Below are 27,044 nucleotides of genomic sequence, written 5' to 3' on the forward strand. Positions count from 1 at the left end.
ATTCTGCAAACCCATTACTCTACACTCAGTACCCCCTATATTCTCCAATAGTGCTTATTCTGTACCCTCTGCATCTCATATTACCCCACATTCGGCACCCCCTACATCCCTCATTCTGCACACCCATTACTCTACACTCTGTGCCCACTATATTCCCCAATAGTCCTTATTCTGCACCCCCTACATCCCCCATGACCCCACATTCTGCACCCCCTGAATCCCACATTACCCCACATTATATACACCCATTACTCTATACTATGTACTTCCTACATCTCTTATTACCCCACATTCTGAACCCCCTGCATTCCACATTATATACACACACACACACATTACCCTACACTCTGTACCCCTATATCCCCAAAAGTCCTTATATAGCCCCTACATCTCATATTACCCCAAATTCTACATCCCTCACTCTGCACACCCATTACTCTACACTCTGTGCCCCATTTATTCCCCAAGGGTCCTTATTCTGCACCCCCCTACACCCCCATTATCCCACATTCTGCACCCCCTGGTTCCCCCCGATACATATTTATCTGCACCAATGCATCCTCCAATATACCACCTGCATCCCCCTGACACACTGCCCCCCCCCCCCCCCGCTCATGTTTGGACACTTACACCCCCCTGGTAAGCAGTAGACACGTGCAATTAGTTTTCCATTCCAAATTAATTTTTTTAACGAATTTCAACAAATTCGTTAATTCGGAAATATCTGAAATAACAAAAACCCATTAAACAAATTTTTCCGAATATTCACAAATCCGAAAACCCGTAAATTAGAAAATCCAAAAACCTGAAAGTTAGAAAACCGTAAAATTTGAAAATCCAAAACCCTAAAATTTGAAAATCTGAAATAATAACTAATAAAAAAAAACTGTCATTATTACTAACTATTAAATTATAGGTATTGGAATTTGCTTTCAAATTTGGCTGTTCATAAATCTAACAAATACGAATTTATCCGAAATAAAAATAATGTTTTATTATCATTTATTATTAATTAGTTCCGTTCCCTTTGTTTAGATTCTTTATTTTGGATAATTCGTAACTTTGGATAAATTCGTATTCGCTACCTTCACTAACAGCCAAATCTAAAAGGAAATTCCAATACATATCATTTAATAGTTAGTTATTATTAGTTAGTTATTCTTTCGAATTTTTTCATTTTCTTTTTAAACTCTATATTTTATTTTAAGCAATTTTATACAAACAGACATAAATAAATATACAAATAATTTCAAGTCAGAATTCTACTGTTGATATAGACTTTGACCGCTGGCGTCCTAGCCGTTTATCCAAAAAGTAAACAAAAAAAAAAGGGAGAATAAAGGAAATAAATATAGAAAAAATTAACAAATTAATAATAATAAATAACAATAATAATAATAATAATAAAAAAAGTTTTATTATTATTTATTATTAATTCGTCCCGTTCCATTTGTTTAGATGCGAAATTCGTTATTTTGGATAATTCGTAACTTCGGATAAATTCGTATTCTTTACGTTCACTAAAAGCCAAATTTGAAAGTGAAATTCCAATACCTATAATTTAATAGTTAGTTATTCTTTTTGAATTTTTGAATTGACGAATTTTCAAATTTACGAATTGCGATAACGAATGACTTGAAAAAAAAATAAAAAAGGAAAAAAAAAATAAAAATTCCGGCAGTGCTCATGTCTAGTAGGCAGTACCACCCCCAAATGCCACCCATTGAAACAAAAGGACCCTGTAGTCGCGTGTAACGTACGCAGTTGCGTCGCCGCACTGCAGACTTTTTAGGCCCCTATTTTATAAACGCATGAAAAAGCGCGAGATACGGCCCACATTTACAAAATGCGCAAAAAATGCACGTTTCGTTTTTCAGCGCTATTCACTTGTTAAATGGCGCCCCAAACACGACAAGCAGACGCATACTTTGCAGCATGCAAAAATGCGCAACAGACACAGCAAAACGTATGGTAAAAAAAATCTCTATGAGCTACTTCGTTGCGATTGTCCCATGTATGGCAGCCCATTAAAATGCATGCGTGCCAGGCGGAAAAAAACGCAAAAAAAAAAGCGCATTTATAAATGGGGCCTTGGGGGTTAAAAGGGGAATTCAGGCAACATATTGCCTCTGAGCCACCTTGTCAAACTCCCTCTGAAAAGCGAGCCAAGCACAGGCTGCTACAAGTAAACCAATCAGAAAATTCCAATCCGAGCCGATCGCCGTTATTCACCTTCCACAATCAGTTCGATGGTCACTTGGCGCACTCCCTCCTCATTGGTCGCTTCGCAGGTGTATTTCCCGCCATCCTCCTCGCCGACTTCCTTTATGGTGAGGCAGAACGTTCCCCTCGCACTCTGCTCCGCGCTGCACCGGCCGCCATCTTGGACCGGCTGCCCGTTCCTGTACCACGTGACCCGCGGTTCCGGACTCCCCCGGACCTGGAACACAGAGAACACCGACATTCACAATCCGAATTCACAGAGATTTTATTGCATTTCTGTAGACGCGTGCAATTCGTTTCGTTCCGAATTCGATTTTTAACTCATTTCGACAAATTTCTAACGAAATTTGTCGAAATTAGTTAAATATCGAATTTGGAACGAAACTAATTTATTATTTCAGATTTTCGAATTTACGAATATTTGGACAAATTTGTTTTAAAGGTGTTTTTTTTTTGTTAATTCGAATATTTCCGAATTGACATTCGGAAATATTCGAATTAACAAAAAAAAAAACCTTAAAACAAATTTGTCCAAATATTCGTAAATTCGAAAATCCGAAATAATAAATTAAATAATAAATAAATAATATAAAATAATAATGAATAATAAATAATAATAATAAATATAAAATAATAAATAATAATGAATAATAAATAATAATAATAATAAATAAATAAATAAAAATAAATAAATAAATAAATAATAATAAAATAATGAAATAATAAATTAAATAATAAATAAATAATATAAAATAATAAATAATAATGAATAATAAATAATAATAATAATAATAAATAAATAAATAATATAAAATAAATAATAATGAATAATAAATAATAATAATAATAAATAAATAATATAAAATAATAAATAATAATGAATAATAAATAATAATAATAATAAATAAATAATATAAAATAATAAATAATAATGAATAATAAATAATAATAATAAATAAATAAATAAAGAAATAAATAAATAATAAATAATAATAAAATAATGAAATAATGAAATAATAAATTAAACTATTAAATGATAGGCGTTGGAATTTCCTTTCAAAATTGGCTGTTAGTGAAAGGAACGAATGCGAATTTATCCGAAATAACGAATGCCGCATCTAAACAAATGGAACGGGAGGAATTAATAAATAATAATAAAACTTTTTTATTATTGTTATTTATTATTATTAATTTGTTACAAATTTATACGCAGTTATGAATTATCCCCAAAAAAAAAAAAATGCTGCATCAAAACGAACGGAATGTAACAAATTAATAATAAGAAATAACAATAATAGTAAAAAACTTTTCATTATTATTATTTTTATTATTATTACAAATTTTTTCCGTTCCATTTGTTTACATGCGGCATTCGTTATTTCGGATAAATTCGTATTCGCTACTATCACTAACAGCCACATTTTAAAAGGAAATTTCAATACCTATCATTTCATAGTTATTAATAGTTTGTTATTTTTTCGGATTTTATTTTTTATTTTTGTATTTTCTAATTTTACAAATTTTAGAAGTTTTGTATTTACGAATTGCAAATGACCAAAAAAAATAATAAATGAAATGAAAACAAACAAATTTTTCGGCAGTGCACAGGTCTCCATTTCTGTTTATCACCTGACAGTTTTACAATTAGTAGAACTAAAAGCATTTTTTATTTGGATAGTGTAGAGGGGGAGGGGGAGGGTTATAACCCCTGTGAGGTTTTTTTCCCCCCATCTGTGTCCCCATTCGGGAGATTTCTCTTTACTTCCTGTTCCACAGACAAAACAGGAAGCGAGAGAATATCATTCCAAACAAGGGAATCCCTGGATGTCACCAGAACTTGTGTCCTGTGAGAGAAAGGAGCCAATCGGATCATGCGCAGAGAAAAAGCATGGTGATAAGAGGAGAGAGCAGAGAGATGAGCCAATCACTGAGCGGCTTCTCCTTTCACTGTCCAGTCAGAGGCTGGGGGCGGGCCCAGGATGATCTGGGCTCAGAGGAGGAGTTGAATGATGCTGGCCATCAGACTGAGGACATCTTGTGGCAGAAAAGTTGTAGTTCTAGTGGTCAGGCTGGGACTTGTAGTTCTAGTGGTCAGGCTGGGACTTGTAGTTCTAGTGGTCAAGTCAGGCTGGGACTTGTATTTCTAGTAGTCAGGTCAGGCTGGGACTTGTATTTCTAGTAGTCAGGTCAGGCTGGGACTTGTAGTTCTAGTGGTCAGGCTGGGACTTGTAGTTCTAGTAGTCAGGTCAGGCTGGGACTTGTATTTCTAGTAGTCAGGTCAGGCTGGGACTTGTATTTCTAGTAGTCAGGTCAGGCTGGGACTTGTATTTCTAGTAGTCAGGTCAGGCTGGGACTTGTATTTCTAGTAGTCAGGTCAGGCTGGGACTTGTAGTTCTAGTGGTCAGGCTGGGACTTGTAGTTCTAGTGCTCAGGCTGGGACTTGTAGTTCTAGTGGTCCGGTCAGGCTGGGACTTGTAGTTCTAGTGCTCAGGCTGGGACTTGTAGTTCTAGTGCTCAGGCCAGGCTGGGACTTGTAGTTCTAGTGCTCAGGCTGGGACTTGTAGTTCTTGTGCTCAGGCCAAGCTGGGACTTGTAGTTCTAGTGGTCTGGTCAGGCTGGGACTCGTAGTTCTAGTGGTCAGGCTGGGACTCGTAGTTCTAGTGGTCAGGTCAGGCTGGGACTCGTAGTTCTAGTGGTCAGGTCAGGCTGGGACTTGTAGTTCTAGTGGTCAGGTCAGGCTGGGACTTGTAGTTCTAGTGGTCAGGCCAGGCTGGGACTCGTTGTTCTAGTGGTCAGGTCAGGCTGGGACTCGTAGTTCTAGTGGTCAGGTCAGGCTGGGACTTGTAGTTCTAGTGGTCAGGCCAGGCTGGGACTCGTTGTTCTAGTGGTCAGGTCAGGCTGGGACTTGTAGTTCTAGTGGTCAGGTCAGGCTGGGACTTGTAGTTCTAGTGGTCAGGTCAGGCTGGGACTCGTAGTTCTAGTGGTCAGGTCAGGCTGGGACTTGTAGTTCTAGTGGTCAGGCTGGGACTTGTAGTTCTAGTGGTCAGGCTGGGACTTGTAGTTCTAGTGGTCAGGCTGGGACTTGTAGTTCTAGTGGTCAGGCTGGGACTTGTAGTTCTAGTGGTCAGGCTGGGACTTGTAGTTCTAGTGGTCAGGTCAGGCTGGGACTTGTAGTTCTAGTGGTCAGGCCAGGCTGGGACTCGTAGTTCTAGTGGTCAGGTCAGGCTGGGACTTGTATTTCTAGTAGTCAGGTCAGGCTGGGACTTGTATTTCTAGTAGTCAGGTCAGGCTGGGACTTGTATTTCTAGTAGTCAGGTCAGGCTGGGACTTGTAGTTCTAGTGGTCAAGTCAGGCTGGGACTTGTAGTTCTAGTGGTCAGGCTGGGACTTGTAGTTCTAGTGCTCAGGCTGGGACTTGTAGTTCTAGTGGTCCGGTCAGGCTGGGACTTGTAGTTCTAGTGGTCCGGTCAGGCTGGGACTTGTAGTTCTAGTGCTCAGGCTGGGACTTGTAGTTCTAGTGCTCAGGCCAGGCTGGGACTTGTAGTTCTAGTGCTCAGGCCAGGCTGGGACTTGTAGTTCTAGTGCTCAGGCTGGGACTTGTAGTTCTAGTGCTCAGGCCAAGCTGGGACTTGTAGTTCTAGTGGTCAGGCCAAGCTGGGACTTGTAGTTCTAGTGGTCTGGTCAGGCTGGGACTCGTAGTTCTAGTGGTCAGGTCAGGCTGGGACTCGTAGTTCTAGTGGTCAGGTCAGGCTGGGACTTGTAGTTCTAGTGGTCAGGCCAGGCTGGGACTCGTTGTTCTAGTGGTCAGGTCAGGCTGGGACTTGTAGTTCTAGTGGTCAGGCCAGGCTGGGACTCGTAGTTCTAGTGGTCAGGTCAGGCTGGGACTTGTAGTTCTAGTGGTCAGGCTGGGACTTGTAGTTCTAGTGGTCAGGCTGGGACTTGTAGTTCTAGTGGTCAGGCTGGGACTTGTAGTTCTAGTGGTCAGGCTGGGACTTGTAGTTCTAGTGGTCAGGTCAGGCTGGGACTTGTAGTTCTAGTGGTCAGGCCAGGCTGGGACTCGTAGTTCTAGTGGTCAGGTCAGGCTGGGACTTGTAGTTCTAGTGGTCTGGTCAGGCTGGGACTTGTAGTTCTAGTGCTCAGGCTGGGACTTGTAGTTCTAGTGGTCAGGCCAGGCTGGGACTCGTAGTTCTAGTGGTCAGGTCAGGCTGGGACTTGTAGTTCCCTGAACACCGATGGTGACCAGTCACACAATGTCCTCCTAGGTGGGTGACCTCGATGCCGACGGCTCCATTAGAGATCCTGATTTGGGAACAATCCCGTCTTTGTGGATTTGGCCCCTCGGGGGGGGAGAATTCTCTGCAGAGATCTTTAATATTTAACGAAAAAGTAAAAAATGGTGACAAGTCTGACAAGAGGAACTCGAGGGGGGGGGAGGGGAATATATTCTGACAACCAGTTTCGTGCAGCAATGTCCTTTTCTAGAATTCTATTGATCTGCCAAAACCGGCCGGGAGGTGAGATGAGGAACTGGAGGGCCGAGGAGGTTTCAGTATGAATGGGATGGGGTGTGATCAGCCATCCTACCCCCCCCCCCCCCCCCGTTAATATCTCTTCATTCTACAGACAGTTTTGTTTCAGATGCGCTTTATGCATAGACACAGGGGCGATCCTAGGCGCCGGGGAAGGGGGGGGCCGAGGTGTCAGATATACGATCTCTGACCCAGACTGTCCGGACAATATGGTCACCTGCTGACTTGGCAACATCCACAGGCAGCTTCACTCTCCATTAAGACACAGAAGTTCAATCCAATGGAATTTTACTTCAGTTAATTGCATTACAGAGGAAGTTTTTCTAATCATTTCAAGTGTAACAAGAAGTTCACTTTCCTGAGCCCCGTCTCTGTGTGACTGCTGTACTTTACACAGAAGGGGGAGGGGACATAGAAGACGTGAGGAGGGTCCAGACCTTCCAACTGTTCCTGATATGGCGGGACTGTCCCTCATTTTGTCCCCCTGGTCCTCATTTATTGTTTGTCCCTCATTTTGGTCTGATCTATATAGTTGTATATAAAATGCACTAATTATCTATTTACAACTTGCTGACCATCGGGGCAGCCATCAGGAATTATGGGGCCCCTTACACAGCTTCAGGCATGGGCCGCCTGGAGCAGAGAACCGGGGGGAGGGGGGACGGGTGCCCTGAAATTGAGAAGCGGGGGGGAGGGTGCTGCGAATTGAGAAGAAAAAAAGAAGAAATAAAAAAAAATATGTATAAAAAAGGGGTGTAGTCATCCAGGGCCCTGGGGACCTCTGGGCCCTTTAATAAAAAGAAATAAAAAATATATATATTTTTTTTTTTAAAAAGGGGGGTTTGCCGTCTGGGGCCCTGGGGACCTCTGGGTCCTTTATTAATAATAATAATAATAATAATAATAATATATATATAAAATAAATAAAAAATAAAATAAATAAAAAAATATATAAAAAAAAAAAGGGGGGGTTGTCATCCAGGGCCCTGGGGATCTCCGGGCCCCTGGGGACCTCCGGACCTCTAAAAAAAAAAAATAATTGGCCCTTTAATAAAAAATAAAATAAAAATATATTAAAAAAATATGTTTTTTTTAATAAAAAAAAAAAGGGGGGGTTGCCATCTGGGGTCCTGGGGGTCTCTGGACCCCTAGGAAAAAAAATTGTGCCACGCACTCCGTGAGCGTGCCCGTGATCGTGTCACGGAGCTGCAGAACAGGGAGTTGTCAGCGTAAACAAGGCATTTCCCCCGTTCTTCCTAGTGACAGGACAGCGATCGTCTGCTCCCTGTCATTGGGAACAGCGATCAGTGTCGCGTCACTCGTAGCCACGCCCCCTCACAGTTAGAATCACTCCCTAGGACACACTTAACCCCTTCCTCGCCCCCTACTGGTTAACCCCTTCCCTGCCAGTGTCACTTACACAGTAATCAGTGCATTTTCATATGTCTCAAAATAGCATCAAAAGTGTCCGATGTGTCCGCCACAATGTCGCAGTCACGATAAAAATCGCTGATTGACGACACTTCCTGGTTCACGCGATGATCAGCTGTGATTGGTCACAGCTGATCATGCTCTGTCGGAGGCTTCTTATCACGATCGGAGACGTGGGGGTGTCAGACTGACACGCCGAACTCGCGATCGCGCGTTATCCTGCTGGAGGTCATATGACGCCCAGTCAGGATATCAGAACCACTTCCTAGCCATCATTCTGCATACGTTGGGCGGGAAGTGGTAAAAGGGGCGTGGCCGGGGGTGTGTCCTATGCCTACATATTTTTGCTAATAGGCGTCCCTCATTCCCATTAAAGAAAGTTGGGGAGGTATGGGAGGGTCTAGCTATAGGAATGAACTAACTAGCACTAAACAGGAGGGGAGAACAGAGGAAAATCCCATTGGTAAAGTTGTAGTTGCCCAAAACTGCCACTAGATGTCAGAAAAATTATAACCTAATGCAGTTCCAATACAAGACATGAAAGTGGGGCAGAATGCTGGCTGTCTCTGGCCCCGCCCCTTTCCTTCATTGGCTCTCATTTCAAACCAATCAGGGAGGCTCAGCATCACATGTAGGCGGTCTGCATGCAAACACAGCCTGCTTATGAAGACCCTCCCATCCAGACTGACACCCAAAATGTACATGAGAGCAAGGACCTCTCCTGGGGAAGTAGAAAACGATCAGACGGGTCCTCTTTGCTCCTCGTGGGAGGAGTTCTGGTCTCATTCTGTTATTATTACATATGGAGGAATCATCATTCTCTATGTACATTCCTTGAGAGTGATTAGAGAAATAGTCATGACGGGAAACAAAATTCCCCTCGGAGGTCCTGCACCTGTCCGACCGCCAATGTGACGTCCAATCCGGGGCTCACTCATCCACGGACAATGAGGAGATCGGGGGGGGGGGGGACACGGGGGCGGAATGGACTTCCCCAGGATACGGATGAATCTCAGGACAGATGGGGGACCTCCTATAGTCCTTAAAGAAGAATGACGGACCTACCGATTGCCTGGCTGTCATGCTGATCCTCCGTCTTCACTATTTAGTGAAATAAGTGAAAAAGGTCTATTGCGCTACTGCGAGTGTTGGAGCGTATAAATAATGAACACGTGTAAATACTGAAGCTGCTTAATCTATTTAGTCACTGACCCCGGAAGACGCATGGAAATTAGGATTTCGGGCGTTTTCTGACTTTCCCGGTCGGCATACTTGCACCAGCTTGGCAAAGTGATGGCGCCGGGACCCCGATGTATTCTTTTAAAATTAAATATATATTTTATATCCAATAACGAGAATGTAAATATAATGACAACGACCAAACATGGCCAATGATGTCAACGCTATCCCCGCCTCTTCCCTTGTTGGTTACAGTTGGGGAGGGGCCATTCAGCAAGCATTACCATCAGGATCGGTCTTGTAGGCGGGTCAGTCCGAGGCAACGGGCATCGTGATGGACAATACAAAGGGGGGACATTTTTTTTAGGACTTGGGGCTTACATTTTTGGGGGAATGGAGTAGGGGCACTATATTCATGTGTGTGGGGGAGGGGGGTATCATAGTTTCATAGATGGTAAGGTTGAATGAAGACACTAGTCCGCCCTGTAGGTGTGTATCTGGAGGCCCCTTATTTTTAAAGGGAGCTTCCAGGTTCTGATAAGCTCCCCACCTGCAGACCCCCCCTAACATTAGGCCAGGGTTGTGGGGAAGAGGCCCTTGACCTTATCACTATGGGGACAAGGTTCTATCTTTGCCGGGGGGCATCACATGCTGATGGCACATGGCCAAGTTAGGACTTGTAGGTCTGGGTGTCAGGCCAAGCTGGGCCTTGTAGCTCTGGATCTCAGCCCAAGCTGGAACTTGTAGCTCTGGATCTCAGGCCAAGCTGGGACCTGTAGCTCTGGATCTCAGGCCAAGCTGGGACCTGTAGCTCTGGATCTCAGGCCAAGCTGGGACTTGTAGCTCTGGATCTCAGGCCAAGCTGGGACTTGTAGCTCTGGATCTCAGGCCAAGCTGGGACTTGTAGCTCTGGATCTCAGGCCAAGCTGGGACTTGTAGCTCTGGATCTCAGGCCAAGCTGGGACTTGTAGCTCTGGATCTCAGGCCAAGCTGGGACTTGTAGCTCTGGATCTCAGGCCAAGCTGGGACTTGTAGCTCTGGATCTCAGGCCAAGCTGGGACTTGTAGCTCTGGATCTCAGGCCAAGCTGGGACTTGTAGCTCTGGATCTCAGGCCAAGCTGGGACTTGTAGCTCTGGATCTCAGGCCAAGCTGGGACTTGTAGCTCTGGATCTCAGGCCAAGCTGGGACTCGTAGCTCTGGATCTCAGGCCAAGCTGGGACCTGTAGCTCTGGATCTCAGGCCAAGCTGGGACCTGTAGCTCTGGATCTCAGGCCAAGCTGGGACCTGTAGCTCTGGATCTCAGGCCAAGCTGGGACCTGTAGCTCTGGATCTCAGGCCAAGCTGGGACCTGTAGCTCTGGATCTCAGGCCAAGCTGGGACCTGTAGCTCTGGATCTCAGGCCAAGCTGGGACCTGTAGCTCTGGATCTCAGGCCAAGCTGGGACCTGTAGCTCTGGATCTCAGGCCAAGCTGGGACCTGTAGCTCTGGATCTCAGGCCAAGCTGGGACCTGCAGCTCTGGATCTCAGGCCAAGCTGGGACCTTTAGCTCTGGATCTCAGGCCAAGCTGGGACCTGTAGCTCTGGATCTCAGGCCAAGCTGGGACCTGTAGCTCTGGATCTCAGGCCAAGCTGGGACTTGTAGCTCTGGATCTCAGGCCAAGCTGGGACTTGTAGCTCTGGATCTCAGGCCAAGCTGGGACTTGTAGCTCTGGATCTCAGGCCAAGCTGGGACTTGTAGCTCTGGATCTCAGGCCAAGCTGGGACTTGTAGCTCTGGATCTCAGGCCAAGCTGGGACTTGTAGCTCTGGATCTCAGGCCAAGCTGGGACTTGTAGCTCTGGATCTCAGGCCAAGCTGGGACCTGCAGCTCTGGATCTCAGGCCAAGCTGGGACCTTTAGCTCTGGATCTCAGGCCAAGCTGGGACCTGTAGCTCTGGATCTCAGGCCAAGCTGGGACCTGTAGCTCTGGATCTCAGGCCAAGCTGGGACCTGCAGCTCTGGATCTCAGGCCAAGCTGGGACCTGTAGTTGTGGGTGTCACACCAAGCTGGGACCTGTAGTTGTGGGTGTCACACCAAGCTGGGACTTGTAGCTCTGGATCTCAGGCCAAGCTGGGACCTTTAGCTCTGGATCTCAGGCCAAGCTGGGACCTGTAGCTCTGGATCTCAGGCCAAGCTGGGACCTGTAGCTCTGGATCTCAGGCCAAGCTGGGACCTGTAGTTGTGGGTGTCACACCAAGCTGGGACCTGTAGTTGTGGGTGTCACACCAAGCTGGGACTTGTAGCTCTGGATCTCAGGCCAAGCTGGTATTTGTAGTTCCTCAGTACTTGTGCCGTATTCTGGACCTCTTAGCTCTGAGCGGAGTCTCTGGCCCATTTCTCATACAGGAGTCGTCTGAGGCTGGTCATGCAGTAGAGCCGGGCCGGGGTCGGTGCCAAGATCCCCCCGTGCCCTGTAATTAGCCTGAATTAGGACATTGTCTAATGATATGAGAAGGAATTACAGAGCCGGGACCCGGCCACAAACATCCCAGCCACTTCCTGACAGGAAGAAAACCATTTCCTCCACCCAGAAACGGCTTATCGCAGCGCGAGTCGCCAAGAGCCAACCACCGTTCATATACAGTATATACACACATCACAATGTATGGACATCTCTTCCCTCATTGTACAGAACACACAGAGATCCTTCCATACAGAAGACAAGGGGTGGGCAGGAGGGCTGTCCTGGGCACTGTGGTCTCATGTGGGGGTGCCGCAAGGATATTGGGGGGAGAAAATTTGTGTTGGAAGGGGGAATTGGGGGGGGCAACATGGGGTAAGTATTGCTCTAGGAGGGGAAATTTGGCGAAGGGAGGGGGGGGGGGGGTGCTAAGAGTGGTGATTAAAAGGGGACTTGTGTAGGGAGTAGGGAAAAAGGTGAGAAGATTTGTGCTAGGGGAGGGGGAATGAAGGGGGCTGCAGGGAGGTAAGTGGGAGAAAAAATTTGTGGGGTGTCAAAAGTGGTGATTTAGGGGAATGTGTGTAGGAAGGGGGGGATGGAGGGAAGAAGATTTGTGCTGGGGAGGGGGGGATTAAGGGGGTAAGTATTGTTCTAGGAGGGAAAATTTAGAGGTTGCTAAGAGTGGTAATTTAAGGGGCATTTGTGTTGGGAGGGGGGATGGGAAGAAGATTAGTGCTAGGAGGGGGGATTTGGGGGGAATTTAAATTGGGGGGGGGGAGAGAAGATGTGTACTAGGAAGGGAAATTTTAGGGGTAGAGGATTTCTGCTCATTCTTTTGAGGGTGGGGAGGGGCAAAGATTTGTGCTGAGAGGGGGGATTTCCAAAAGGGGGGGGGACTTTTATTTATTTTTTTAGAAAATTATTTTTATTCAATTTTTGCAACACAGATACAATACTAGGCCGCAACATGCGACCGACAATTACCGGTCAGAACACAGAAACCGGCTGGGAAGAAAAGAAAAAAAAAAAAAAAAAAAAAGGGAAAAAAAAAAAAAAAAAAAAGGGGGGGGCAGCACTGGTACACATTAAATGTTTACAAACCTAATCAAAATCAATGAAATCCGATTAAATCAAATCATAAGTATATCGTAACGCGTGACCCCCCCCCCCCCCCCCCCATGACAAGTACAACCTTTTGCGCAATCTTGATCTCTATGCTGATAGAGTATAACATGCAAATCTCTGCCCAGGAAAGAAAAGAGATGGGATACATTCCCTTACAGAATACACCGTTGCTCCAAAATAAATAGGTCCACACTCCACCCCCCCCAGACACCATCACACATACACTCCATGACTGTACTGAACCCGGCCTAATCCGACACTGTATCCACCGAGGCCAACCAACCTCCCCACACCTTATCAAATTTTGTCAGGGCCCCCCTGCTCAGGTAAGTAGCCCTGTAAAATGGAATGACCTTGTTTACCAGTACCTTCCAGGACTCCACCGTTGGGGGGGGGGACTTTTATTTAATGGTAAGCATGCAGTTTGATGCTCGATTATTTTTTGGAGGGGGGGGTTGCTTACACACAATGCTCATACATCTTTGGGGGGAGGGCAGTTTGACATGTTTGCTCTGGGCTCTAGGTGACCTTGTCCTAGTAAATAGGGTTGCCACCTTTTCTTCAAGCCAAACACAAACACTTTAGCTGTCTGGGACACCTTTGGGTGCCCCAAGGAGAGTAGTAATGAGGTGCGCATAGCGCAATGGTGCGCATAGCGCAATGGTGGGTTCCCAACATGATCATCCTGCCCTCCAGTGATGCCAAACCTGCCACCAGACGGCCGCTGAAGCTCTCGGACAGCAACATATTTGTGTGTGACTATCTTAGTTACTTGGGGAGCCACAGCCTGGTCTGAATTCAATAACGTGTCCGGGTTTCAGTCCGCCTGAAACCTGGACACAAGATTCAAAACCCAAACTGTCCGGGTGAATCCCGTACAGGTGGCAACCCTACTGGTAATGATGATTGGAAATGTTCAACCGGCCACTGTAGTTCTCAAGGAATGGCAGTTACCCCCTGGTGGGTAGGAGGCTTTTTTTCCAGATCACATGACTGCTGTGATAGCCAATTATGGCGGTCATGTGACCTTAAGCCCCACCTCCCGGCATCATAAACCTCTTAAAGGGCCAGGAGGCGCCGTCACGAACAGGTTAACGAATGCATTTGTTTCATTTGGATGACGTCACATGATGCTATAGTAGGGCGGGTGAAAGAAGTTCAATTTTTGAATTCATTCGATCGGATTTGAGTAAAATGTATGATTCACTAACTAGTCACAGTCAGTTCAGTTCCCCAATTTAATGTAATTCTTAGGTTCGAAAAATTCAGGGGCCGACGAAGTTTGTATTATTTTTTCCGCTGCATCCGAAAGTTTAGTTTAGATATACGAACAACGAGTCCACCTGAAACATCAAAACCCAAAAACGAATACATATCAATCTCCTGAAAAAAATGCAACGTTTTTCAAATCCACCCGGACCATCGAATAATGCGAAACGAATCCCGAAGACACAAAAAACGAGTCGATTCAACATAACGAATAGGATGAAGTGGAATTCTTCAGGGAACAAATGCATCCGAAATTAAATGAAAATTCCCGACATGCACAATTCTAGTATCCATGTCGGAGTACATGTGGATTCTGAAACTGAGAATATGCAGCTGCCTATCTGGAGCCGTGTATCCCGGGCTGAGTACATGCAGCTGGTCATCCAAACCCATGACTATGGACCTTTGTGTCTAGATCTGTATATCTCTATGTAGATATAGCTGTGTATATGGATAGGTCTATCTGGACCTGTCTATCCAGCTCTGAGTATATGCAGCTGCTTATGAAGACCAGTGTGACTATTATAGACCTTTGTATCCATACCAGTGTAGCTGTGTATCCAAAACCGGTTATTGTGATTGGGCGAGTATATGGACAGGTGTATTCCAGGCGTGATTGTAAAGCTATTTATCTGATAAGAAAGTATTTTTTATCTTTGTTGGATTGTATCTTTATAGAATTGTATCTTTATATGATTGTATCATTGCAGGATTGTAGGATTGCATCTTTATAGGATTGTATCTTTTCATAATTGTAGCACAGTAGGATTGTATCATGGCAGGATTGTATCTTTATAGGATTGTATCATTGTAGGATTGTATCATTGTAGGATTGTATCATTGTAGGATTGTATCCTTATAGGATTGTATCATTGTAGGATTGTATCCTTATAGGATTGTATCATTGTAGGATTGTATCATTGTAGGATTGTATCTTTATAGAATCGTATCTTTATAGCATTGTATCACTGCAGGATTGTATCTTTATAGGATTGTATCATTGTAGGATTGTATCTTTGTAGGATTGTATCATTGCAGGATTGTATCATTGTAGGATTGTATCTTTATAGGATTGTATCATTGTAGGATTGTATCTTTATAGCATTGTATCATTGTAGGATTGTATCATTGCAGGATTGTATCATTGTAGGATTGTATCATTGTAGGATTGTATCATTGTAGGATTGTATCGTTGCAGGATTGTATCATTGCAGGATTATAAGCTTATAGGATTGTATCTTTGTATTATTGTATCATGGCAAGACTGTATCTTTATGTAATTGTATCTTTATAGCATTGTATCATTGTAGGATTGTATCATCGTATCTTTATATGATTGTAGAATTGTATCACTGCAGGAGTGTATCTTTTCATGGTTGTATCATTGCAGGATTGTATCTTTATAGGATTGTATCTTTTCATGGTTGTATCATTGCAGGATTGTTTCTTTATAGAATTGTATCATTGTATGATTGTATCTTTATATAATTGTAGGAGTGTATCTTTAAAGGACTGTATCTTTTTTATGGTTGTACCATTGCAGGATTGTATCTTTATAGGATTGTATAATTGTAGGATTGTATCTTTTCATGGTTGTATCATTGTAGGATTGTATCTTTATATGATTGTATTGTAAGATTGTATCTTTATATAATTGTATCTTTATAGGATTGAATCTTTATAGGATTTAATCTTTATAGGATTGAATCTTTATAGGATTGTATCTTTATAGGGTTGTATCTTTTCATGGTTGTATCTTTTCATGGTTGTATCTTTTCATGGTTGTATCATTGTAGGATTGTATATTTATAGGGTTGCATGATTGTATTTTTTTATAATTGTATCATTGTAGCATTATATCTTTATAGGATTGTATCTTTGTAGGATTGTATCATTGTAGGATTGTAGAATTGTATCTATATGATTGTTTTATTGTAGCATTATATCTTTATAGGATTGTATCATTGTAGCATTCTATGACTTTGGATGCAGTTATCACTTAGTGGATGTAGCAGAGTCTCCCACCCCCTCATTATAAATCTTTATCTGAAGCTGTCCTCCATTATAATATATATCATATCCACTCTGTAATCCTTCATGTTTCCCTCTGACCATAATGACGGAATAAGAGATGATGAATTGTGGCAGAACCGAGTTTAGCTCTGAAATGAGCACGTTGTATTGGACGGCAGAGCCGAACCCCATCTGTTTCCAATCAGCATCGGAGCTTGGCGGTGCCTGCGCCCAATACCGAGGAAAGCGTACAAAACTGGAGGGAGTAATTACACCCTGATATCCACCGTGACCGACAGACGAGGAACTCCGCAACCTCAGAGCGTGTCAATACGAGGAACACAGAGATGGATAGAATTCATATATTCACTATTTCAATAGCTCTGACATATACAACAGTGCTGTACAGAGATCACTGAGCCAATCCCATCAGTTTCTGTACAGAGGAGCTTACACTCTAATGTCCCCTCCCCCACAGTCACATCAGTCTCTGTACAGAGGAGCTTACACTCTAATGTCCCCTCCCCCCACAGTCACATCAGTCTCTGTACAGAGGAGCTTACACTCTAATGTCCCCTCCCCCACAGTCACACCAGTCTCTGTACAGAGGAGCTTACACTCTAATGTCCCCTCCCCCACAGTCACACCAGTCTCTGTACAGAGGAGCTTACACTCTAATGTCCCCTCCCCCCACAGTCACACCAGTCTCTGTACAGAGGAGCTTACACTCTAATGTCCCCTCCCCCCACAGTCACATCAGTCTCTGTACAGAGGAGCTTACACTCTAATGTCCCCTCCCCCCCACATCACATCAGTCTCTGTACAGAGGAGCTTACACTCTAATGTCCCCTCCCCCACATCACATCAGTCTCTGTACAGAGGAGCTTACACTCTAATGTCCCCTCCCCCACAGTCACACCAGTCTCTCTACAGAGGAGCTTACACTCTAATGTCCCCTCCCCCACAGTCACACCAGTCTCTGTACAGAGGAGCTTACACTCTAATGTCCCCTCCCCCACAGTCACACCAGTCTCTCTACAGAGAAGCTTACACTCTAATGTCCCCTCCCCCCACAGTCACATCAGTCTCTGTACAGAGGAGCTTACACTCTAATGTCCCCTCCCCCCACAGTCACATCAGTCTCTATACAGAGGAGCTTACACTCTAATGTCCCCTCCCCACAGTCAAATCAGTCTCTGTACAGAGGAGCTTACACTCTAATGTCCCCTCCCCCACATCAGTCTCTGTACAGAGGAGCTTACACTATAATGTCCCCTCCCCCACAGTCACACCAGTCTCTGTACAGAGGAGCTTACACTCTAATGTCCCCTCCCCCCACAGTCACACACTTATTATTATACAGTATATAGTCTTCCATCAGGTGAACATGCCGTCGTTTGGCTCTGTGGGTGTTGCTGATCTGCGGTACGCGGTGACGGCCACTCTCTGACCTCTCTGACTAATAAGAAGTCATCAGTCACAATTACTTGTTGTTGAAGTGAAGTGTGAATTTCCCGTCTGGTTAGCAGGGTGATGTTTGGGCGGCCGGGTTGTGACCTGCGAGAACGTCGGATGGTAACAAGTCCCCGAAGTGACGATTTGAGGACGCGAAACTGTGTCAGCGTGGAGGACGGCGCGGCACCAAGTGTCCTGACGGCAGGGCCGCCATCAGGAATTATGGGGCCCCTTACACAGCTTCAGGCATGGGCCCCCTAGAGCGGAGAACCGGGGGTTGGGGGGGTGCTGCCGCCTGAAATTGAGAAGCGGGGGGGGGGGGGGGTTGCTGCTGCAAATTGAGAAGGGGGGCCCTTTACAAAAAAAAGGAGAAAAAAATCTATATATATATATAAAATAAATACAAATATATTTTAAAAAATGTATAAAAAAAGGGGGGTTGTCATCCGGGCCCCTGGGGACCACCGTACCCCTAAAAAAAAAAAATTGGCCCTTTAATAATAAAAAAAAAGGAGGGGGTTGCCACCCGGGGGCCCTGGGGACCTCTAAAAAAAAAAAAAAAGATTGGCCCTTTAATAAAAAATAAAATAAAAATATATTAATAAAAATATATATTTTTTTTATAAAAAATAAATACAAAAAAGGGGAGTTGCCATCTGGTGGCCCTGTGGGCCTTCGGACCCCTAAAAAAAAATAAAAAATTTAAAGGGGGTTGCCATCCGGGCCCCTGGGGACCTCCGGCCCCTTACAGGTGTACTGCCTGCACCCCCCTGATGGCGGCCCTGCCTGACGGTGAGGTCCTCCTCTGGGACAGACGACGACGTACCAAAACGACTCCAGAAAATCGAATTATTCGATAAATGGCCACAATAAATAAAAGACAACATATTCTTCACTGAGCCGACTTCAGTAAGCTGGTTGCTAATTGGCTGCTGAGGCCCCGACACGCCATCGCCGCAGTTTGTACCATTTTATATTATTAATTGTTGTTTTAAACTCAGAGCAGATTTAAAAGACGCACATTAAGGCAGCTCTGTATTCATGAATATATTTCCGATTCTTTTAAAACGCCTCCGTGCTCGCGCGCAGAATCGAACGCATACGCAAGTCCCGCCCACATATGTAAACGGTGTTCATACCACACATGTGAGGTATCCCCGCAAACGTTAGAGCGAGAGCGATAATTCTAGCGCTAGACCTCTTCTGTAACTCTAAACTGGTAATCTGTAAAAAATAAATAAAAATAAAGCGTCGCCTATGGAGATTTTTAAGTACCGAAGTTTGGCGCCATTCCACGAGTGTGCGCAATTTTAACTACTTCCGGTCCGCCCGCTGTCAATAAAGGCGGCTGCTTGACGTTGCATACCAGGGTTATGGCGGCAGATCGCTGCCATAACTCGGGTATCTTTTTAAACAGCGGGCGGTCCGCTTTCAGATAGAAGTGGTCTCTGTGGCGGATTCGCTACCATGTCACTTTTATCGGTGGTGGTAGAGGTGGCCCCACCCCCCCCCCCTCCCTGGGGGTCTCCGCCGCTTACTGGAGCCATCGGTAGACGATCAGGTCCTTTCCTCTGAGAGGCATGAAGTTGAGTGAGAGAAAGATGGCCTCCACTCGGCTCCGTATGATTGGATGACGGAAGTGACGTCACACGTCACTTCCACCCAATGGTCTTAAAATAAAATATTGGGAAAAGGTATTTTTGACCCCCAGATCTCACATTTAAAAGTGACCCAAATGTTTTATCTTTTTTAAAAGAGAGTGTAAAAATAAAAAGTAAAGTAAATAATTAAAATAAAAATTAAAGCGCCCGTTCTGCCGAGCTTGCGTGTAAGAAGTGAACGCACACGCAAATCGCACCCGCTTTTGAAAACGGTGTTAAAACCCCACATGTGAGGTATCGCCGCGATCACTAGAGCGAGAGCGATAATTCTAGCCCTAGACCTCCTCTGTTACTCAAAACTGGTAATGTGTAGCCATAAGAAGCGTGACATGTTGGGTATCAATTTACTCGGTGTAACATTATCTTTCACGATATAGAAAATTGGGATAACTTTACTGTTGTCTTATTTTTTTTAAATAAAAAAATATATTTTTTTTTCCCAAAAAAATTGCGCTTGTAAGACCGCTGCACAAATACAGTGTGACAGAAAGTATATGACCGCCATTTTATTCTCTAGGGTGTCTGAAAAAATAAATAAATTATATATATATATGTATATAGAAATAATTTTATTTATATAAAATTATTTAACCACTTCCCGCCCGGTCAATGGACAATTGACATCCGGGAAGTGGTTGTGAAATCCTGACTGGATGTCTATTGACGTCCTGCAGGATTTCGCGCGGGCGCATAGCGTGGCGATCGGTGATGCGGGGTGTCAGTCTGACTCCCTGCATCTCCGATCTCGGTGAAGAGCCTCCGGCGGAGGCTCTTTATCACGTGATCAGCCGTGTCCAACCACGGCTGATCACGATGTAAACAGAAAGAGCCGTTGATCGGCTCTTCCTCACAGACACGAGCAGAAAAAAGCCGATCGGCGTCTCTCCTGACAGGGGGGGGGTTTGTGCTGATGGTTTATCAGCGCAGCCCCCCCTCGGATGCCCACACTGGACCACCAGGGAATGGCAGGGGAAAAAAAAGGGGGCCGTAAAAAAAAAAAGAGAGAATAGATGCTGGGCATCACTTGTGGCAACACGGGCACAAGTGATGCCCAGCGATGCCATCAGTGCCACCCCTCAGTGTCCATCAGTGCCACCTCTCAGTGCCCATCCATGCCCAGTGCCGCCTATGAGTGCCCATCAGTGCCGCATACCAGCGCCGCCTATCAGTGTCCATCAGTGCCACCTCATCTGTGCCCATCAGTGCCGCCTCATCTGTGCCCATCAGTGCCGCCTCATCGGTGCCCATAATCAATGTAGAAAACTTACTTATTTACAAAAAAAAATTACAGGAAAAAATAAAAACTTTATTTTTTTCCAAATTTTTGGTCTTTTTTTAGTTGTTGCGCAAAAAAAAATACCACCAAAATGAAGCTCTATTTGTGGGAGCACAATGATAAAAAAATTGTTTGGGTACAGTGTAGCACGACCGCGCAATTGTCATTCAAAGTGCAACAGAGCTGAAAATTGGCCTGGGCAGGAAGGTGCGTACGTGCCCCCCGATATGGAAGTGGTTAAACTTTTAACTTGTAAAACAACAAGTTTGACACCGCCCTGGTGGTTAAGTCGATAAATCATGACACGTTTGGTATCCGTTTACTCAGCATAACATCATATTTCCAGATTTTACAAAAAAAAATATTGTGTAAGTATATTTTTTCTCCAAAACAATTGCATTTGAAAAAACGGCTGTGTAAATACCGTGTGACATAAAAAATTACAATAAACACCATTTTATTCTCTAGGGTGTCTGAAAAAAATAAATTTAACATGATATATCTGTATATATATATATTTTTTTTTAATTAAATATAATAAAGTTCTAAGTCATTTTCTAGCAAAAAAAATAATAATAATTTTTACTTTTCAACCTGCGAACATCAAGTTTCAAAATCAGCCCTGGTACTTAAGTAGATAAAACATGACATCCGTTTAATCAGCATAACCTTATAATTTACAAAAAAATAAATGTGTTATATATTGTGATTTTCTTTTAATTAAAGTGTACTTTTTTCCCAAAACAACTGCGTTTGAAAAAACATTGCGCAAAAACCCTGTGACATAAAAAAGTGCAACGACCACCATTTTATTCTCTGGGGTCTCTGCCAAATTTTTTATATATATATATATATATATATATATAAAAAATATCAGGGTTTGACAAATTCGTTTGGAATCTAGGAGCCAGCTAAAAAAGTTAGGAGCCAGAAAACGCGCCCCGTCCCGTCGAGCTTGCGCGCAGAAGCGAACACATACGCGAGTAGCGCCCGCATATGTAAACGGTGTTCAAACCACACATGTGAGGTATCGCCGCGATTGATAGAGCGAGAGCAATAATTCTAGCTCTAGACCTTCTCTGTAACTCAAAACATGCAACCTGTAGATTTTTCTAAACGTCGCCTATGAAGATTTTAAAGGGTAAAAGTTTGTCGGCATTCCACGAGCGGACGCTATTTTGAAGCGTGACATGTTGGGTATCAATTTACTCAGCGTAACATTATCTTTCATAATATAAAAAAAAAGGGGGGATAACTTTACTGTTGTCTTATTTTTTAATTAAAAAAAGTGTAATTTTTTCCCAAAAAAGTGCGCTTGTAAGGCCGCTGCGCAAATACGGCGTAACAGAAAGTATTGCAATGATCGCCATTTTATTCTCTAGGGTGTTAGGATAAAAAATATATATAATGTTTGGGGGGTTCTAATTAGAGGGAAGAAGATGGCAGTGAAAAATAGTGAAAAATTACATTAGAATTGCTGTTTAACTTGTAATGCTTAACTTGTAATACCAACGGCCACCACCAGATGGCGCCAGCTCACAAAAAAAAACAACTTCCAAGCCAAGTCGCCAGGACACCATTTCTAGTCGCCATGGCGACCTGGCGCCCGGGATATGTCGAGCCCTGACTATATATATATAGTTTTTTGGCAGAGACCCTAGAGAATAAAATGGCGGTCATTGCAATTATATATATATATATATACCCTGAGAGATTTCTCCCCGTTTAATTTCCCCTCCACACTACAACTTTAACGTATTTCCAGAAGAACAAAAATGTTCAGATGAAAGGGGAGCGGACACCTCCTTTAAATCATCTTCCCGGAGCTGGAATCCGAGGATTTATTTTTCCGATGTCTGAACCTTGTTTCTGCTGGAAGGTGACGGCGCAATTCTTCACCTCTGCCCGGAGATTTCTTACCCCCCCCCCGTGTACGTGGAGCGCCCCAGAGCCGGGTCACCTTTATATAACAAGTATATGGAACGCCCCGCTCCCCCTATAGAGAAGTACTAGTAGCCGTGGGGATACTTTATATTCCCACCAATGTTAGATCAGAACAAAAAAAGAAACAATAAAATCAAGAAAATATAATAAAAAATATATATTAATAAAAATAATAAAATAAAAAGTCACCCTCTGTATATCACATTCCGGTCACTCACTGGGCACCCCGTGAACAAAAAGCTCACTACAGTATACATGCATAACCTCGGCTTATTTCAGCTTGCAGGCGTGATGACGACGCGTTTCGTCATGTGACCCATGACTTTCTATTTGATAAAGTCAAGGGTTACGTGACCAAAAATGCATAAGAGTTACAGCTACGTGGCGTCATCACACCCAGAAGCCAAACCCCTCATAATGGGCACAGCGGGTGTACAGACCCGGGAACTCAGCACAGGGATGGTGGGAACCCCTCATAATGGGCACAGCGGGGGGGTACAGACCCGGGAACTCAGCACAGGGATGGTGGGAACCCCTCATAATGGGGCACAGCGGGTGTACAGACCCGGGAACTCAGCACAGGGATGGTGGGAACCCCTCATAATGGGCACAGCGGGTGTACAGACCCAGGAACTCAGCACGGGGATGGGGGAACCCCTCATAATGGGCACAGCGGGTGTACAGACCCGGGAACTCAGCACGGGGATGGGGGAACCCCTCATAATGGGCACAGCGGGTGTACAGACCCGGGAACTCAGCACAGGGATGGTGGGAACCCCTCATAATGGGGCACAGTGGGTGTACAGACCCGGGAACTCAGCACAGGGATGGTGGGAACCCCTCATAATGGGGCACAGCGGGTGTACAGACCCAGGAACTCAGCACAGGGATGGTGGGAATCCCTCATAATGGGGCACAGCGGGTGTACAGACCCGGGAACTCGGCACAGGGATGGTGGGAATCCCTCATAATGGGCACAGCGGGTGTACAGACCCGGGAACTCAGCACAGGGATAGTGAGAACCCCTCATAATGGGCACAGCGGGTGTACAGACCCGGGAACTCGGCACAGGGATGGTGGGAATCCCTCATAATGGGCACAGCGGGTGTACAGACCCGGGAACTCAGCACAGGGATGGTGGGAACCCCTCATAATGGGCACAGTGGGTGTACAGACCCGGGAACTCGGCACAGGGATGGTGGGAACTCCTCATAATGGGGCACAGCGGGGGTACAGGCCCGGGAACTCAGCACAGGGATGGTGGGAACCCCTCATAATGGGGCACAGCGGGTGTACAGACCCGGGGACTCAGCACAGGGATGGTGGGAACCCCTCATAATGGGCACATTGGTGATACAGACCCGGGAACTCAGCACAGGGATGGTGGGAACCCCTCATAATGGGCACAGCGGGTGTACAGACCCGGGAACTCAGCACAGGGATGGTGGGAACCCCTCATAATGGGCACAGCGGGTGTACAGACCCGGGAACTCAGCACAGGGATGGTGGGAACCCCTCATAATGGGGCACAGCGGGTGTACAGACCCGGGAACTCAGCACAGGGATGGTGGGAACCCCTCATAATGGGCACAGCGGGTGTACAGACCCGGGAACTCAGCACAGGGATGGTGGGAACCCATCATAATGGGGCACAGCGGGTGTACAGACCCGGGAACTCAGCACAGGGATGGTGGGAACCCCTCATAATGGGCACAGCGGGTGTACAGACCCGGGAACTCAGCACAGGGATGGTGGGAACCCCTCATAATGGGGCACAGCGGGTGTACAGACCCGGGAACTCAGCACAGGGATGGTGGGAACCCCTCATAATGGGGCACAGCGGGTGTACAGACCCGGGAACTCAGCACAGGGATGGTGGGAACTCCTCATAATGGGCACAGCGGGTGTACAGACCCGGGAACTCGGCACAGGGATGGTGGGAACCCCTCATAATGGGCACAGCGGGTGTACAGACCCGGGAACTCAGCACAGGGATGGTGGGAACTCCTCATAATGGGCACAGCGGGTGTACAGACCCGGGAACTCGGCACAGGGATGGTGGGAACCCCTCATAATGGGCACAGCGGGTGTACAGACCCGGGAACTCAGCACAGGGATGGTGGGAACCCCTCATAATGGGCACAGCGGGTGTACAGACCCGGGAACTCAGCACAGGGATGGTGGGAACCCCTCATAATGGGCACAGCGGGTGTACAGACCCAGGAACTCAGCACAGGGATGGTGGGAAACTGCCATTCCACTCCTTGTCAGTGAAGGGTGTGGTTGCTAATTCCTTTGCTCCTGTGCTCCAGAGACCAGGGGCTAGAGTGGCTTCTCTGCCCCAGGAGGGATGCTGGATCCTGGGGAAGAGCCGGGCGGGGCCCCCCTGGATAGGCCTGTTGAAGATTCTGGGCCTACCCAAAGGAAAGATGAGTCCCTGTCAGCCTTCAGACAGAGGACTGTCAGTAAGTTGAAGCGGATTGAGAAGGAGGAGGAGAAATTGATGGTTTTGATGGCCGAGTTCAGAAAGAAAAAACAGATCTGTGCTAAAGTATACAGTAAGAAAAGACCAGCTCTGAGGCCTGAGCTGAAGGACCTGGAACAAGCTGTGAGGAAACAGAAGGATTTGCTGTATTCTCTGAAGGAGAAGAGCGGAATATTTAAAAAAATATATAAGAATGAGGAGCGATTTAATCGCATGAGAAGAGGAGCCGCTTCATGCATGGAGGATGGGGAAGCCAGCGAGGAGATGCAGGTGCAGGCACCTCTGACATTCGCTGAGCCCTCTGCCCCCTTCACACCCCAGCAATGTGGAATGTCTCAGGAGGGTGAAGGTCCTGCCATGCTGGATTTCATAACCAAGTTGGAATCCCCTCCAGATGCGGTTTCCCCGGATGGTGATGTCAAGATGGACGCCGTTTCCAATCCTGTGGAGAGAGCAAGATCCACCATGGAGTCTGCAGCAGCTGAGGGAAGCTCTGATCCCAGCCATAAAATCGCACAGGTGACAACCCAGCAAGCAGGTACAGTGTGTGTGCAGGATGGTGGTGGGAACTTTATTATTGACAATAAGCTTGCTGAGAGTTGTAGTGCTGCAGGCAGTCAGCCCATAGACAATGTACAGCGTACACCTGATAACTGCCAGTCTGCGGAGAGGTCCATGGACAATACAGTGACTTTGCCTGGACCAGGCACAGCGGCTGTACCTGTGAGTGATGCTGGGTGCAGTGGTGCCACAACTCAGCAGAAGTCTGCATTGGACAGGACTGGAGCTGTGTGTACAGAGCGGGGGGAGGGGGTGGGTCCTGCCTCTGCTAATACAATCCCAGCTGAATCAGACGCTTTGCCGGCAGGTGTGACTGTGTCTAAGGACAGGACTGCAAGTACTGGGGGTGGAAGGAAATCCTATGCTGGTGTTGCTGCTGCAGGATCTGGGAAGGGGGAACAAGCAGGGAAGGAGCATGGGAATGGGTTGTCTTCCTCCCTGTTTAAAAGGAGGAATGTTGTGCAGCTGAGGTGGGAAGGCGGTGGAATCCCCCCACACAGGAGGGCGGTGGTGGATAAGATCCTACAGATGGGGTTCACGCCCGCAGATATCTTCGCCCTGATCAGTCCGGCAGGCTCCTATGAGTATGATTTGTCCTTTCTCCGCCCGGAGTCTTTGGACATTTTTTGGGAGAAATATGAACACGTGTGTAGGGGCCTGCCGGACTGGAAGGGGCTCATGCCCAAGCTTGTCTCCCGCCAGCCCCTCATTAAAGTGGTCACGATTCTGGTCCGCAATGAGTCCATACCACCGGGGGATCTATGTATATGGCTGAGGAGGTATGGAGACGTCCTGGGCCCCCTAAAGAAGATTCTGGATGATCGGGGAATATGGACGGGGGGATGGTCTGCTCAGTTGAAACTAAAAGTCATTGACCATGTCGTCCAGCATCTGCCATCCTCAGCTTTCCTGGGGAGGGACAGGCTGACCATCTTCTATCCGGGCCAGCCAAAGCTCTGCAATAAATGTGGAGACAAGAGTCACCTTGCGTCCTCCTGTCCAGTGATGAAGTGCTCTCTGTGCCAGGGTATAGGACATCTGGCTAAGGATTGTAACCTCATAAGGTGCAATCTGTGCAATGCGGTGGGACATCCTTATAGCCAGTGTCCTGAGGCAATGCACAATAAGCCTGAGCTCATGAGGGAGTTCTTCCGCCTGGACATGGAGGATGCTCGGAGCTCAACAGCTGGAGGGCCTGTGAGTCCATCTGAGTCTGTGCCAATTCCCAATGTGTCCGTGGTGCCCCAGACTGTGCCAATTCCCAATGTGTCCGTGGTGCCCCAGACTGTGCCAATTCCCAATGTGTCAGTGTCTTCCCAGTCTGTAAGTAAGGTGTCAGTTGCAGAGAATGTGTCCAATCCTTCTGTGTCTTCTAAAATTGCAGAGGCAGCAAGAGGTGCTGGTGCATCAGGTGCGGTGCCAGTCCCCCTCCCTCGATGCTGCAGGGTTCCTG

At 45.9% G+C, this 27,044-nt stretch overlaps 1 protein-coding gene across 2 annotated transcripts in view; it reads right to left on the reverse strand.

The window, feature by feature from the left end:
- MYLK (myosin light chain kinase) overlaps positions 1 to 27,044 on the reverse strand; it is a 232,149-nt gene that overhangs the window by 186,914 nt on the left and 18,191 nt on the right. For both annotated transcript variants that reach the window (XM_040358297.1, XM_040358296.1), the window contains exon 2: positions 2,233 to 2,440. In XM_040358297.1, coding sequence (XP_040214231.1) covers positions 2,233 to 2,440 — 208 coding nt within the window. The remainder of the gene's footprint in view (positions 1 to 2,232; positions 2,441 to 27,044) is intronic.

This window comes from Rana temporaria, chromosome 6 (genome assembly GCF_905171775.1).
Source record: "Rana temporaria chromosome 6, aRanTem1.1, whole genome shotgun sequence".
NCBI lineage: Eukaryota > Metazoa > Chordata > Amphibia > Anura > Ranidae > Rana > Rana temporaria.